Here is a 15862-nt window from a genome sequence, read left to right on the forward strand (position 1 = left end):
TAAGTTCTAATGATCAATCGAACTGAAAATCAAGTATCCGAATTTGGATATAGTATGCGGAATATGAAAACAAAAGTACAATGTTCATAGTTTGGAACCAGAACCTCTAAAAGGAGGTAAATTTCATTAAAAATTTAATAATATCTAAATTTAGAACTGAATATCCATCAACAGGTATTTTTTAACTGTAGCAGAATTTTGAATTTAGGACTAGTTTCCGAGATTTTGACATCAATTCTGAGTCAAATTTGTTATTATCAGCTAAATAACGTTACTAAATGGTCTAAATTTTATTAAGAATTTTAAATTTTGGGTGTAGAGTAGTAAACCTTGCTTGGTTTTTTTTTCTAAACTCTCAAGCCCGGAACTTCCCTCCCCCATTTCCTACGGCCATATTGCTCTTTTGTTTTGAGTAACACATCTTTTAAACTTTGTTTCAATCTTCTTTTTAAAGAAACAACATGAAATTATAGTATAATGTATCATATTCTGAGAACAATCAAGTATTTAAAATTTCTCAAATACAAATAATTGTCGAGGCAAATTTCTGTAGCTTTTGCCCTACCAAAGTGTACCATAAAGTGTTTTTTAGAATGTGTAGAGTAGAAGCACTAGTCATTGAACAGGTACCAGATATTGATCACTAGTAAAACACTAACCAATTAAAACAATAGTATCCAGTAGAAAAATGAATTGAAAATCGTTGTGCCCCTGCGAAAGCATTCGCTTCCTCTGTTCAATTTTTTATCAAGAATTTCGGACTCTCAAAGCCACAATCTCCGAAACTAAAATATGGGTTCAGATTTTAGCTTGATTTTTCGACTGGATGAAGAAAACAGCCTTTTTACGATTGTGAGAAAAATTGGGTGGAAGGCAAATAAAATTCTTAGTTAATAATATGAGTGTTTTCAACTTAGTATTTTTAGATGATTTCTAAAAGAGTGGCAGCCTTTATTATCTCTATTTTCTTAAAAAAAATTCAAATCTAAATGTTCTATCATTGGATCACAGAAAACGACTTTGTTTCAAATTTTGAACGTTCAATCTTGCAGTTTCTTCAAACACTTTCTTGGTTGCTAGCTCAATTAAAATCGCCCCTGCAAAGCATTCTATCAAGCGAAATACAGACCCCGTTCGATTTTGGCAACATTCGATTTTGGCAACATCCGATTTTGGCACATGTGCCAAAATCGTAACGTGTTATAACGAGAACTAAAAAGTAACACAGTTCGGATTTAGCTTTCGTCTCATGCAGACACGTTTTGTATAAGCGGACAAAAATTCGAGATCTCTTTTGTTGAAGCGGGCTTTATTTTTTTTTGTTTGTTCCGTCTCTTGTTACAAAAAAAAGCGTAGTGAAAAGTCGTGTTAAGAACATGAAACCCTCAACTGCACAAAAGGTACAATAAGCTGCTTCCAGGGCTGGTAGCGGTTTGACAATGAAATAGTAGGGACTTTAGTGACCAAAATTTGAAAAAAAGTGACCAAATAGTGACTTTGAGGACCGAAAAAAGTGACCAAATAGTGACTATGTAGAACGAAACAATAACTTTGAAGTACAAAAAATGTGACCAGTCAGACCCGTGCGACGGACCCTTCCGGGGGGGTTTTCAAAATTCAAATTTAGATAAAATTAATAACAATACCAAAAATAAACAATTGTAAAGGAAAGGTTTCCTACACCATTTGTCACTCATGTTCAACACAAAAACTAAATAAATGACTGATAAACAAAATTTTGGAAACATATTACAATGAATGTTTCAAATTTTCGATAAGTCAAGAAAGTAAGAAATAAATTAGTTTCAAAAGAATTTCTTAGCAAATTTAAAATTAAAAAATATCAGAATTTTAAAATAAATGTCAAATCTTGTACAAAACTTAGCATGAATAGATGTTAGGAAAATGATAATAATTGTTAATTTTTATTCATCTAAATTTGGAATTCTTTTCCTCATTTTTAACTGGAAGTTTAGTGAGAAATTCCGCTGTTATTTTTTAATTTGAACAAAAAATATTTAATCACGATTTAAAATGTAAATTACCGATTACTGAATAAGAAATGAATTTTGAACAGAATTTATTCAATGTTTGATGTTTTAATTTAATTTTATAAAAAGAAGAATATATTTATAATTATTTTAAAAGTGCCAGTTATAGAAGCCAGATATAAAACCTTTAATAAAGTGAAATCCTCCGTGTTCAACTACACTGACAAAGAAATGTTAGAAAATGAGTAATTATGTGAATGATAAAAACTGATAAAAAATTGAAGATAATGAGTTGTTATTAACAATGCGTATTAAAATTTATTGTGAAAGTTGCTACTTAGAACAATTTTTCAAACTTTTTAGATTAATTTAAAAATCATGATCGACCCAAAAATATGATTTCATATAAAAAATATTAATAAAAAGTTTTCAAAGTTTCAATCGCAGGTTTTTAAGCTTTGAGTTACAAGCTCTGAGTATTTTGTCTCTTTTGATTAAAATATTGGGTTCTGAAAGAACAGAAGGTTGAAATTATGTTTTTTTTATTTAAAATTTGGAGTTAAAGGCTTATGGTTGAAGAACACGAAAATTTAGAATTTAAAAACAAGGAAACAATTGTTAAAAATATGTCTTAAAAATTTAAAAAGTTTGATTAAAAAAAATCCGGCAAGTTGATTACAAAATTGAAAAAAAAACTGTACAATAAAATTCGGTAGATTTATTTTAAAAATTGAAAAAACAGTATGGAAATAAAAAAGATTAGTTTTTAAAAACATTTCAGGAAGAGTTTTTTCAATAAACATGTTTCATCATAACCATTTTGGTGCTTATTTTTTCAATTATTGATTTGGTAAATAGTGTCCTCAACTAGAAATTTTGTCAATTTCGGCCATTTAGTTTTGGTAATAAAGAGTTTATTACTAGTAAAATTGATAAATAACTGATTATGGAAAAATGTCATTACAAGTATTTTTGACATCACAGCAGAAAGTGTAAAAAAAACTTGATTCTATTTAATATGTTTTTGATTTGAGTTTTTGTAAAAAGAAAGTGCAGAAACTTCTCTAAAGATTTTAAATTATTTTCATTTCAATAACAAACCCACCGTACGAGGAAAGGTGTGCTCTGATATGTCTAACCTTACTCGAAAAGCGGCGCGTCGAACTGCAGCAAGGTTTTATATTCGACACATTGACCAACCGTGTTGACAGTGCTTACATTCTACAACATGTTAACATTTATGTACCAACGAGAACACTTCGACAACGTCAGTTTCTATCAATTCCTCACCACCGTACTGCCTATGGCCAAAACCACCCTATTGACAAGTGTTGTGAACTTTTTAATTTAGTGTATAATTTGTTTAATTTTAATATGTGCAAACGTCGTTTTAAAATAGGCTTAAGAAGAATTTCCTAGCTTTTAAGTCATCAGTCTGTACGGTAATTAAACCAAAGACGAAATAAATAATAATAAATATAAAAGCTGATAGAAATATTGCATACATATTTAGATTCGGGCAACCTAAATTAGTTGAAATTACCGTTTAAATTCATTGCACCTAAAAAAAATGTAATTTTTGTGGTCTTGTGTAAATTTTTACAACCCTTTTTTTAAGTATTTAGAAGAACAAAAAACACGAAATAAAATTGAGTCTGAAATTGTTTTTTAAAGAATATTTCATATCATCATAACATTTGTTATGACCAAGGACTATAAAAATCGCTCACTCATCGAAACGCACATGAGAATGGTTCGCCGCCGGCTCGCTATTCGTTTGTGCTCAATACAATCGCGAATAGCAACACAAACGATTCTACGATGGCAGTTTCTTTGTTGCTCGTTTTACAAAATATTCATGAGCGAGTCTGAGCAACGGGATCACGAGAGACTCGTATTTGCTTCGTGAAAATTTAGATACCAAGCTTGCTGTTTGTTTAGAGGAGTAAGTACGTCAGTTCAAAAGAAAAAGAAAAAGGAATCTTTCGGCTCCGTGACGTACCATCCGGGCACCGATCGTTTGAAGATTGGCTTGCCCTACACAAGTGTACATTGTTGCTGTTGATGTTATTGATGTTCCCTCAAGCTTGTAGCTTCAAAAAGTGACGCACATTCTTCCGTAGGAAGCAATAATAACACCACTATCATGAAGGAAATATATTCTTTTGGCTCGGCATATTTGCCTGAAAAGAATAATAACATCACTAACATGGATTGGCTGTACCGGCCGTATGCACACTGTTCTTCTTTTTTTCAATTCCTGTTGGCCAACGCTGTTGAAAGCCAACACGGCTTGGCGTCAGTATTGTTGCTGTTAGTGTTTTTTAAGCTCAAGCTTCGCAAAGGGACGAAGATTTTTCCACGGGAAGAAATAATATCATTACTAACACGGCTCATGAGCGGGTTGGTAAAAATTTTCACGAACCAGCTCGCTGCTACGCAATCGTCGGGTTGATGCTCAACTTTGTATGCGAAAAGGGAAGCAAAATAAAAAGCAATCAGGAACCTTGTTCGTGTTTTCGTTTTGGTCGGGATTGATTCGTGAGAACAGGAGATTCTCGCTCACACTTCATTCGCGTTCCACGACATTCTTATGAGCAAAAATCGGAGCGATGCAGGTTCCGTCGCTCGTATGAATGAGTTTTTCAATCCTTGGTTATGACATAAAAGATTTTTTTTCATAAAAAAAATGGTTCGTTTCAATCTCAATCTTAGTTACACTTCTTAATAAAAACCCATTCTAACTAAAGACGAGATAGGGTTTTTGTATATCAAGCTTTGAGTTCCAATACAAAAGGTTGATTGAAATAAAAACTAGAATTTACAATCAAAGTTAGTTTCAATTCACGAACGTCAAATTATGTCGTAGATCGAAATGTCTCAAGCCAAGGGTGATTCATGCCGAAATTCCGCCGGAGGCGAAAAAAATTTCTAACTGACTGATCAAGTGATTTACCGTTACTACCGTCAATATTAACACGCGCAATTCAAATTACTCTTTCATTGGTTTATTATCGGTGAAAAAAGTGACTTTTGGTGATAAAAGTGACCATTTTTCGGAAAATAGTGACTTTAGTGACCAAATGATGAAAAAAGTGACTTTTTAGTGACTGACCCAAAAAAAGTGACCAAGTCACTAAAAGTGACTCGCTACCAGCCCTGCTGCTTCGACTTCAAATTCGTGAAGGATGACGAAATATTGGAAGAACTGAGGAGTGAAGGAGTTACTGCTATCGATAGAATAAAACGGAAAACAAAGATGGAAAACTCGAAGAAACAATCATACAATCATACAAGCTGGCAAAGGCCAGAGCACGCAGATTAATTCGGGTTGCCCAAAAGCAAAGCTGGCAAGAGTTTGTACCATCGATTTCCTTTCGAACGTCCACTAAAGAAGTTTGGAGAAAAGTACAGAAGGTCTCAGGAAAATTTTCCGCACAATTTATAACGTCTCTTAAAATTAATGATTCCCTTATAACAGGTATAGCTGATGAGATGGCAAAACATTTTTCATTCTCATCCAGTACGCAAAACTATAGCGAAACGTTCGGAAATTTTAAAAATCAAGAAGAAACCGAAAATGAATTTGATTATGATTCAATCAACAATGATGATCTAAACCAATCATTTACTATTGAAGAACTAAAATACGCTCTTAAAAATTGCAAAGGTTCTTCTCCTGGACCTGATGAAATTCAGTATGATATGATCAAACACCTACCTCTAGATGCTCTCTATAATCTTCTAAGTATTTATAACAAACTTTGGGAGGGACACAGCTTTCCAAATGATTGGAGGGAATCAATAGTAATTCCTATTCGAAAAGCAAATAAAAATCCACTCAATCCAGCTAATCATCGTCCCATATCGCTCACATCTTGTCTATGCAAAGTTCTGGAAAGAATCGTGAATAGACGTCTGATTTGGTTCTTGGAAACACAAAATTTTTTTGCCACTAATCAGTCTGGTTTTCGGAAGCACCGAAGCACACTCGATAACCTCGCAACCCTAGAATCAGCAATTCAAAACGCATTTGTTAATGGAGGCCATTCCGTCTGCATATTCTTTGATATTGCAAAGGCATATGACATGACGTGGAGACATAACATAATCAAAACCTTAGCAAATTTAGGAGTTCGTGGACACATGCTAGCCTTTATTAACAACTTTCTTAGTCACAGAACGTTTAAAGTGAGTCTTGGAAATACCTATTCTTGTTCATACAATCTCGAAAACGGGGTTCCTCAGGGATCCGTTCTCAGCGTGACTTTATTCCTCATTGCAATAAACAGCTTACAAGAGTGCTCTGAAGACCAGGTATTACTCCTACAGTTCGCTGATGATATAGCAGCCTTCGTCCAAGATAAATCTATGGGAGACATTGAGCAGACACTCCAAAACCTTTTGAATCGAATGAATGTATGGAGCGAGAAAGTAGGTTTCAAGTTTTCTGTTTCAAAAACAAAAGCCATCCACCTCTGCCGTAAAAATGGTTGTGCTGATCCAACGCTTTACTTCAATAATCAACCAATTGAGTTTGTCGAGTCTCATAGATTTCTTGGTATGCTCTTCGACAAAAAATTAACATGGATTTCCCATATACGAAATCTCAAAGCAAAAGCTAATTCCTCTATTAAGTTAATCAGAACTTTAGCGAACACCAATTGGGGCTCTGATCGAAAAACTCTTTTGATTTTTCTAAAAACTCTGGTTTTATCAAAAATAGAATACGGTTCCATAATTTACTGTACCGCAAGAGACACTCTATTAAAACAACTTGGGACAATTTATAATACTGGCATTCGATTGGCGACAGGCGCCTTTCGCACCAGTCCAGTAATTAGTCTTATGGTTGAATCTGGTATGATCCCTTTGAACTACAGGAGAAATATTGCAGCATTATCATATGCTATACGTAGCTCATCTGTCCCACAACACCCGTTTTCCCAATGTAAAGAACCAACTCTTCAAAGAAGTCGAAAACCTATAAGATCAAAGAAATGCTTCCATGTGAATGTACAAATGCTTACTCAATAATTTGAAATAGACCTTAATGAAGTCCAACTACGACAGTTCCACAAATATCCTCCTTGGATTGGATCCAAAATAAAAGTAGATTTTTCAATGCGTTCCAATCACTCAAAAACCAATCGAATCATGCTACAACATGAGTTTAGAAAATCTACTAGCAAATATCAAGGGTGGAATTTTTTATATACTGATGGATCAAAGTCGAATCAATTCGTGGGATACGCTGTGTATGGCCAACAAGAGTCTTTTAAATGTAGAATTCCGGGATGGTGCTCCATATTTACTGCAGAACTCTTAGCTCTACAAAAAGCAGTTGAATTAGCTTTGTCTTCGAATTCACACCTATCGCTGATTTTATCGGACTCAATGAGTTGTTTGCAGGCACTGCAGGACACCTATTCAGATAACAACGTCATTCAAAGAATCCATGATCCCCTGAAAATTCAGCTAAAGTCATTGTATTCTTTTGGATACCTTCACATGTGGGCATCGAAGGTAACGAAATAGTTGATAACTTAGCCAAAAGCGCTATTAATGATCTCGAGACACCTATTTCACTCATATTCTATGATCTGCTGTCAAAAATAAAAATGAAGATTCAGAAAGAATGGAATGAAGAATGGTTGAATGTGGGGATTTTTTTTTATTATCTGACGGGTTTGCGCCGGGGGTCTTCAGATTTTCCCCAAAATTGAAAATTTGGTTCATTTTTGCGACTTAAAAACACATGTATTTTTTCAGATTTCTAACATTTTTATTTTTTGAGTTAGCTTCGGTTAGATTTTTTTGCCAATAAAAAATAACCATTTTTCAAAGCTACATAACTCTGTTGTTTCTCAATGGAAATTATAAAATAGCACATCAAAATGCATTGAAATTTTATCAGCTTTCCAAATAGAATAGTTGAAAAAAATTAAATAATGACCTTCAACATGAAAAGTTGTAAATAAACTTTAAATGGCGTCTAAAAGTACCGTCTGCACCACCGAATATTTTGCAAAAAATACCATTGTGTAGCTCGATTCATGATGCAACTTTCATCTGAAGACACCAAAGTGGGCCATTAACACCTTGAAGAGTTATGAAAGAAATAATGACAATAAATCTCTTTTTTTGCATCGAAAACAAACAATGGTCGAACAACTGCACTCACATATGGAGATAGCAAACACTTCTAACAACATGGAAACAAAAGAACTTATCAAAGCTGGTAAAAAACACTATTTTTTCGTCCTTTTCAGACTGCCCTTACTCGCATAACAGTCCCATATGAATTTTCGTCATTTTAGGTCAACATAAGGCTTAAACTTAAAAGACTAAAAAATGAGGTTTTGTTCTAGAAATTTCGAAAAAAATATCAATTCGTGGCTGTCCTATATGAAATATACCTGAATAACAGTCCCATATGTGAAATTCCACGGATTTGGTTACTTTTCAATGTTTCTTTCGGCGAAATAGTCTTTGGTTTATTGTTTGAATCATTTAAACATTTTTTTTAACTCACTTGATGTCGAATGATGCACACTAGTTTTCGAAGGCAGGTCTGACTTTCTTAGGAATGACTTCCTGAGCGAAAAACTATCGGATGCAATCAAAAATCGTAAAAAGATTCAACTTACAATGTGGAATTCATGATATTTTTTGCAAAAGTATGTTTCTTTTTCTGACAATTGCATTTAGAAGTTAAAAAATGATCAAATTTAAGTCTTAGAAAGTAGCTTGGTGAGAAAAATATATTTTGTATGGGACTGTTATGCTAGTAGATTCGAAAAAGGTTTCAAATATGGTCAATTAACAGTCCCATTATGAATAAAAATGGTGCTCTCGACCTTACCAATAACCCAATTTCGAAAATTTCAGGCCTAACGATTTATTATGACAACCTAGAAACGAATTTCGTTTATGCTGAAAGTGGTGGTCACAATTTAAAAATAAATTCCAAAACAGAAAAAGCTGATTGTCTCGCTTGCTTATTTTTGTATATGGGACTGTTATGAAAGAAGGGGCGGTAGATTGTTGCAGCTTAACTGACTTCATGTTATATCCAAGAATCTAATAACGTATTCGTTTATACCCAGTTTTGCACCAGGTCACAACAAGTTATGCACATTTTACTGTCATTTTTAGAAGTTTATGCGCTAAGTTTTGCATCCGTAATTCCCCAGATTTGATTTAAAATGGACGGTGGAACACTGAAGATTCGTGTGTGAGCGATCGAGGTAGCAAAACACTGACGACGAATTATGTTCGTTCTAGTATGGTAAACCTCAAAACTGGGCGAATGTAGAAAACGAATACGGTAAAAGTATCATATTTTCATCATTTTACAGCCTGGGCTGGCCATACTGAGCTCTTTGATTATTTCTACAACATTTGTGCCACTTTCTCATACTTTTTTGATCAATGGGAAAGGATTTTGGTGTCCAGTGCTTAGCTCCCGATATAAAAACTATGTAAAGCACGTCTATATGAAAATGTTTTAAGACGTAGAGGGCCGCAGACAAAATCAGTTAAATCGGTACATTCAGCTTTAGTTTTTTTTGCAGTAATTTTTTACATAAAAATCAGTGATGTTTTTTTTATGACAATTAAAGACGGGGCTACGCTGGCCGCATTGACCTAGACGGCGGGCCGCATGCGGCCCGCGAACCCCCTGTTTGACATGCCTGCACTAGAGTACGTATAGGCCACACAAGAATCACTCATAGCCACCTTTTTAGAAGAGAACCTGTACCTTTGTGCGATGTTTGTAATGAGCAAATTTCAGTCGAACACCTATTATTCAAATGTTCAAAATTTAATGATCAAAGACACAAATTAGGGATAAGTAATACTGACCTTGAAGACAACACATCTCGTAACGACGCTATAAGGTACACCGGGGCAAGTGCAAACGGTTTTCACCATAGTTCAACTTTCACATGTACTAGAAAAATATGTATATGTTCAAATATTATCAATTATCGTTCGTTGCATCACTAAAATAGTTCTAAACAAATTCCTGTTGAAAGTGAAAAATAAAAAAATGTTGGTAAAAAGTAACGGTGCTTTTGTGAAAAAATTTCAAAATTTGCACTTGCCCCGTTTATGGGGGCAAGTGCAAACGCAATACTTTTTCCTAACTAATTCACAAATGAGTCAGTGCATCGGTCCTAAAATGAATTGAATACATGTTCCGGCACGTTTTATCAACTTTTATTCATATATTTGCTGTTTTGTTGCAATATTGATAACTTTTTGGAACTCCATTTTTGGTGACTGTTGTTTTAAGCAAAAGACCTTCATTTACTAATGCATTACGGAACTTTGAACATCCGCTTTAGATACAACCCTTTGGTACCCCTTCTGACCATTTCAATATAATGCTGAACCATTTTGGTGATGAATTTTCTGAAATGGCTGATGTTACATGGCTTAAAGGTACGTTTGCACTTACCCCGGTAGTGTCGTTTGCACTTGCCCCGCAGTGTGGGTTAACAAGAGCGAATATTATTTTCACAACTTTCGGGGTGTACTGAAAATTTATCATAAATTTTCTACTTTCACTGGAATATCGGTCCCAAACACTCACCTTTTAACGAAAATTCGGATTTGAATGCCCTTCTTTGTAGCCAAAATATGCAAAACAAAAACACACTGTTCATGTCTAGTACGTAGTTGAATTCGTGTGTGATCAAACAGTGCCGTGTTTTTGGTGAAAAATTTAAAGAAAGTTTAGTTTATCTATGTCAGATTGTTCGTTTGGGTGTAAACAACAATTTCTAGAATAAGAAATATTTTTTACTTTTTTTGTAACAGAGAAAAGTTGAGCGTTTGCACTTGCCCCGAATTTGCACTTGCCCCGGTGTACCTTAATCAAATTTTTAAAAGAAGCAAGTTTATACCTAGAAATCTAAGCAGAATTGTAAACTAGAATAGCAATAATCTTATGTATTAGGGGATATAGGTGCAGATAGCCTTATATTGAGCTGAGCACATCCAAAACAAATAAATAATAATAATAAAAAGTAACAACATTACCTTTTAGTTCTCTTTATAACAGGACCAATACTATATAAACAAGCACCATAAATACGTTTTTTTTTTGTTTTGAAATGGTTATAAAATGCAACAATTAAAAAAAATAAAAAAATTATAAAGCACTCAAAAATGACAAAAAGATGAAAAATTCTATAAGTTTGTTCAAATACAAACAAAAGACTGAAAATGACAAAAAAACAACTAAAAAATGAGGAAGAATGACAAAAATAGCAAAAATGACAAATCAAAACAAACATTATAAACAAAACAGAAAAAGTGCAAAATGCATAAAAAACATGAGATAATAAATTAATAAAATGACAAAAAATGGTCGGAAATGGACTAAAAATAACGTTAATTATAATAATAATAACTCTTTTGTAAAAATAACTGAAAAAAATTCAAGAAAAAAAACCGTTCGATTTTGGCAACATTCGATTTTAGCAACACAAAATGTACGGGCGTTTTGCCAAAATCGAACGGGGTCTGTACCCCTAAATATATACAATATTGAAAATCATTGTTTACGTGTACAATAATAAGAACATTGTTCCTGTTCAATATTAGAATGATTGTGTTCAATAATTGGGATGAGAACAATTTTGGGTAAAAAGGCTTAAATGATGATTTCAGAACATATTTTCGCGAAAAAAATATATCGATTCGAAGCTGAAAAACAAGCTTAAGCCACATTATCAAAATTTCACCCGAAAAACCTTTCGTTATTATTTATTGGCCACAAATACGTAAAATCTCAAATATCATGTTTAATATATAATGTTCTTACCCTATTAAATTTTAGTCATTCTATTTTTTAACGTTTCTTTTTGAATGGAATTCAACCCCTTTAGAGTCAATATTCCTAAAAAAAATCCTCTCTTTTTGCTTGGTTTCTCGTCCGAAATATTGATTACTTATTCTATGACTTACACCTAGATATTTCGATTTAATGACTTCACGAAGTAACCCGTAGATCAAAATTAATTTTCTATATGTTGTTATACTTCGCTGGCAAAAACCCAGCGGTATTTACCCTCATGTCGTTTGAGACTCATTTGCGAACGAGGCAAGTTTCACACTACACATTTGACGATGTGATCAACAATTATAATGGCAGAACCTTGTAATTATAAGGTAAAAGACACATATCGCACTTCATTATCGAGAGGCCCCGTAACTTCAAACTGAAGTATGTAGTCGCGGGAATTTGGTCGAAATGATCTTTTCGGCCATATCAATGTACTACTGTTATTGTTTTGTTCCGTTCACTTTCAACTAGTAGACGGCAAGTCTAGGTCACTGCTTCACTAAATGGTTGCTTCCAGTGCATCACTACGAGATTTTTAGTAGGTCGACTCACCGAGATCAGCACAATATACGCGTACACCAGGTATCGGAAGCACTTGATCCTCGCCGATAGCCGCATTTTGGCACACTTCACTTAGGCTCACACAATATAAGGAGATTACCAATATTAGATCAATGATAGCTGCTCATGTTTCGTAATGTATTCCTGCGATTATTACGATAATCAATCAAAACTTTGACCCTTTGCAGGACAATCTCCGACAACACCCTCCAGTGGCAAGATCACACACAAACCACCATGCTTCTGCAACTCACGATTTACCTCAGCCAGAGGTCTCGATCTTAATACACGAAAGGTGTGTTGTATTTCCGAAGGTAAAACAAATCTCACTGACACATTAAACTCCACCCCAACAAAACACAGGTAAAGAAACGGAGAAAGACCCCTTAGAAATAATAATTACTCGTCGTACGTAAGGCTGTCGTAGTTTTCCAATCCAGCCAACTAACAACAAAGCACATCAACACTGGCTCGAAGACGCCGACCAAATCCGACGGACAAAACCGGATACGCGGATACCTTACGCGAACAAACTACGCGCGACGCACCTCAATCACAAACGAACGCAACACGCCAAAACGCGCCAAACAACATTCCTGGCCACAGGTCGAACCGATACTGCAGGCCTATCCTAAGCTAAACCGTCGCAATCCCAAGAGTCTCAACAACTCAACTCGACGAACTGAAAAACCAAAACCAACACCAACGGTTGATGGTTGGCTCACCGTTTCGTACCCTACAACAGCAAGCAACAGAATATTTAGATAGAAGCAGCACGAGAGCAGGCGAACAACAACAACCAGAGAGGATGGTCAAATTGCGCGTCTCGCAGCACCGTATCGACATAGAAGGGATGTATTGCTGCGACTAGTACGCGACGGGTTTTGTGAAAACAGTCGTCGTTCGGTAATTGGTACCCGGTCATTTACCAACTATGAATCCTGATAAGTCCTGAGTCCTGAGTAATATGCAAAATTGCATCATCAACATTAAATTGGTTTGAGTATTATTGTAGGTTTAGTTTGAGTTGGAAAATAGTTTTTCTTATCAGCGAACGAGTACTGTGAAATCATAATATTCACCACCCAACCAAAAGTCGAATGGGGTGTTTGCTTGCATTGGAAAACGTGATTTTTCTTTAAGGGTGGACGATACTTACTACAGCAGTGTGTCGTAGAAGATGTTTAAAAGAAAAAAAAACAGTAAGGTATACCGTGGTAAGTGGGACGCGAGGTAAATGGTACACGGGGTATGTGCGAACGATAGTTATTAAAACAATACTATGCACTTATTTTTTCAAACTTTTAATGCAGAATGTAACATTTACTTGTTATCTATCCAATAACCGTAAAAGAGATACGATTCCGGCAATAACGGATGTTTACAGCGACATTTTGTTAATTTTCTATTTTCAACTACGGTGTCGAGTCAGGGGCGGTCCTAGAGTTGGCTCTTGGGGGGTGGCAATTCAGGCAATAAAAAGGATCGTAAATATCTGGCGAAAAATGTGTATTTTGAGAAACAGAGTGGAGGATGGAGAAGGGGAGGGAGGGGTGTTTGTTATATGAAAAAATTGGAATTATAGAAAAATTGTGAAATTTTTTATAGCTAATTTCTCATATTGATATCCTTTTATAAAACAATCTGCGAATCTTAGATGTTCACTGCAAAAAGTTTTGATAAAAAGATAGTTTTGGTAATTCTTACATTTGGTAGTTTGGAATATCATAACTTTAAGAATTCTTTAAAGAATATTCCGTTATAAATGTCATTTCACAAATGAAAATGAAACACACATTTTCGTAGAAGAAAATGTAAAAAAAATTCTTCAACTTATCCACAATATTTTTACTGGGAATCTTCATAATTTTGCAACGACTCCAAAACAATTATTTGAGATAAGTGTTTGTTAACGATTGATATAAATTTAAAACTGAATATTTAATTATTTTTCTGAAGTGTCGATTTATTATTAATTCTTGTTGAAATTCTTAAATTTTTTAATAAAAACTTAATTCTAAAATAAGATCATGAAAATCATATTTCTAGGTATGCAGCTTTTGGAACTCCATTTTTATTTGTTTTTTTAATTTCAGGCTCTCATACTACATTTTTTATTTTGTTGAAACTGAATCCAAAGAAAAAGTAACTTATTTGCAACGAATTACTTATGAAAAAAGTGAAAAGTCGTATGTTTTCTTCATGCTCTCAAAATTTACAAAGTTTTTTTTATAATGTTTGAATTTAATAAAAACATATTGAATAAAAAGTTAATTTCTGAGACATAATCATTTGCTATTAAAATAACCGAACTTTAAGATTCAGAGTGGATTGTTTAACCTAAATAATTAAGCTGGATATCTACTCAAAATTTGAAATATTATTGTGTACATGAGCTAAAACAGTATCGGCGATATAATTGGTGTGAATCCTGAAATCCAGCCTTGATGGTCAAAAATTAGAAAAATATCTTCCGAATGTTCAACTTGAACGATTGCCTTGTTTCCGAGAAAATAGTCGGTAATGACGGAATAGTTTTATCTCCCCTGGGAAAAATTAAAATAAAGGCAAATTTTTGGAGCCTATGCTTTAAAAACTGATTTTTTTTTTTTTTTTTTTTTTTTTTTTTTTTTTTTTTTTTTTTTTTTAGATAGAGAAAAATATTATTATAGATGTGATATAGATAATATTTTTTTTTTTGGCCCGCCACACTCCCCCACACCAAAAAACTCAACTGAGTCCCCTGGTAATGGACACTTCAGTTCTCAACATGTCTGGCAGCAAAAATTTACAAATGAACGCGAGCAAAAAATTTAAGCATGTTGAGAACACAAATATATTTAATGCGAGGAAATGTATATTAAGATTAAAGTATTATTCTAGAGAAGGGATCTCAGTGGAAAAAGGTTTCCTTTTAAGAGATCCTTCTTGCTTACTTAGTAAAAATAACAAATAACAGAAAAAGTATATTTAAGAACATTGCACTACTGCTTAATTATTAAGTTAAAAAAATTACAAATTAAAATGAGAAATACAAATTAAAAATATTACGAATAAAAAAAAAACTGGTATGATGATTGGTTGTTATAGGTTCAGCGTTTCCTTAAGATGTTGTATTAGTTTCGTTTTAAATATGTTACGGTTTTGAGAATTTTTTATTTCCTGCGGTAAAGAATTATATTTAGTAGGTCCGATAAACGATATTCTACGTTGACCAAAGGCCGTGCTAGATCTACTGCATTGTAAATAGTTTGATTGTCGGGTATTATGGGTGCGCGATACTACAGTGAATTTCAAATTACGAGAGGTATTAGTGGAACGGAGATTATCGAACACAAAAATCATTGTTTGCAAGTCACAAAGCTGAGATAAAGGCAATATATTGTGCGACGTGTCTGAGTATAGTGCTGATGTCGGATAAAGCAAAGGCAAATTTAAAATAATTTTCAGG

The 15862-nt window shown here is 33.9% G+C and overlaps 1 protein-coding gene across 1 annotated transcript in view; it reads right to left on the reverse strand.

Annotated features, from left to right (window-relative positions):
* The window catches only part of LOC129755330 (CD63 antigen), a 133080-nt gene extending 119957 nt beyond the window's left edge, over window positions 1-13123 (reverse strand). Inside the window, exon 1 of the mRNA XM_055751764.1 lies at window positions 12403-13123. Within this exon, the coding sequence (XP_055607739.1) occupies window positions 12403-12468 (66 nt within the window). The 5' untranslated portion in view covers window positions 12469-13123. The remainder of the gene's footprint in view (window positions 1-12402) is intronic.
* Window positions 13124-15862: the final 2739 nt, after the last annotated feature.

Source organism: Uranotaenia lowii, chromosome 3 (assembly GCF_029784155.1).
Source record: "Uranotaenia lowii strain MFRU-FL chromosome 3, ASM2978415v1, whole genome shotgun sequence".
Lineage (NCBI taxonomy): Eukaryota > Metazoa > Arthropoda > Insecta > Diptera > Culicidae > Uranotaenia > Uranotaenia lowii.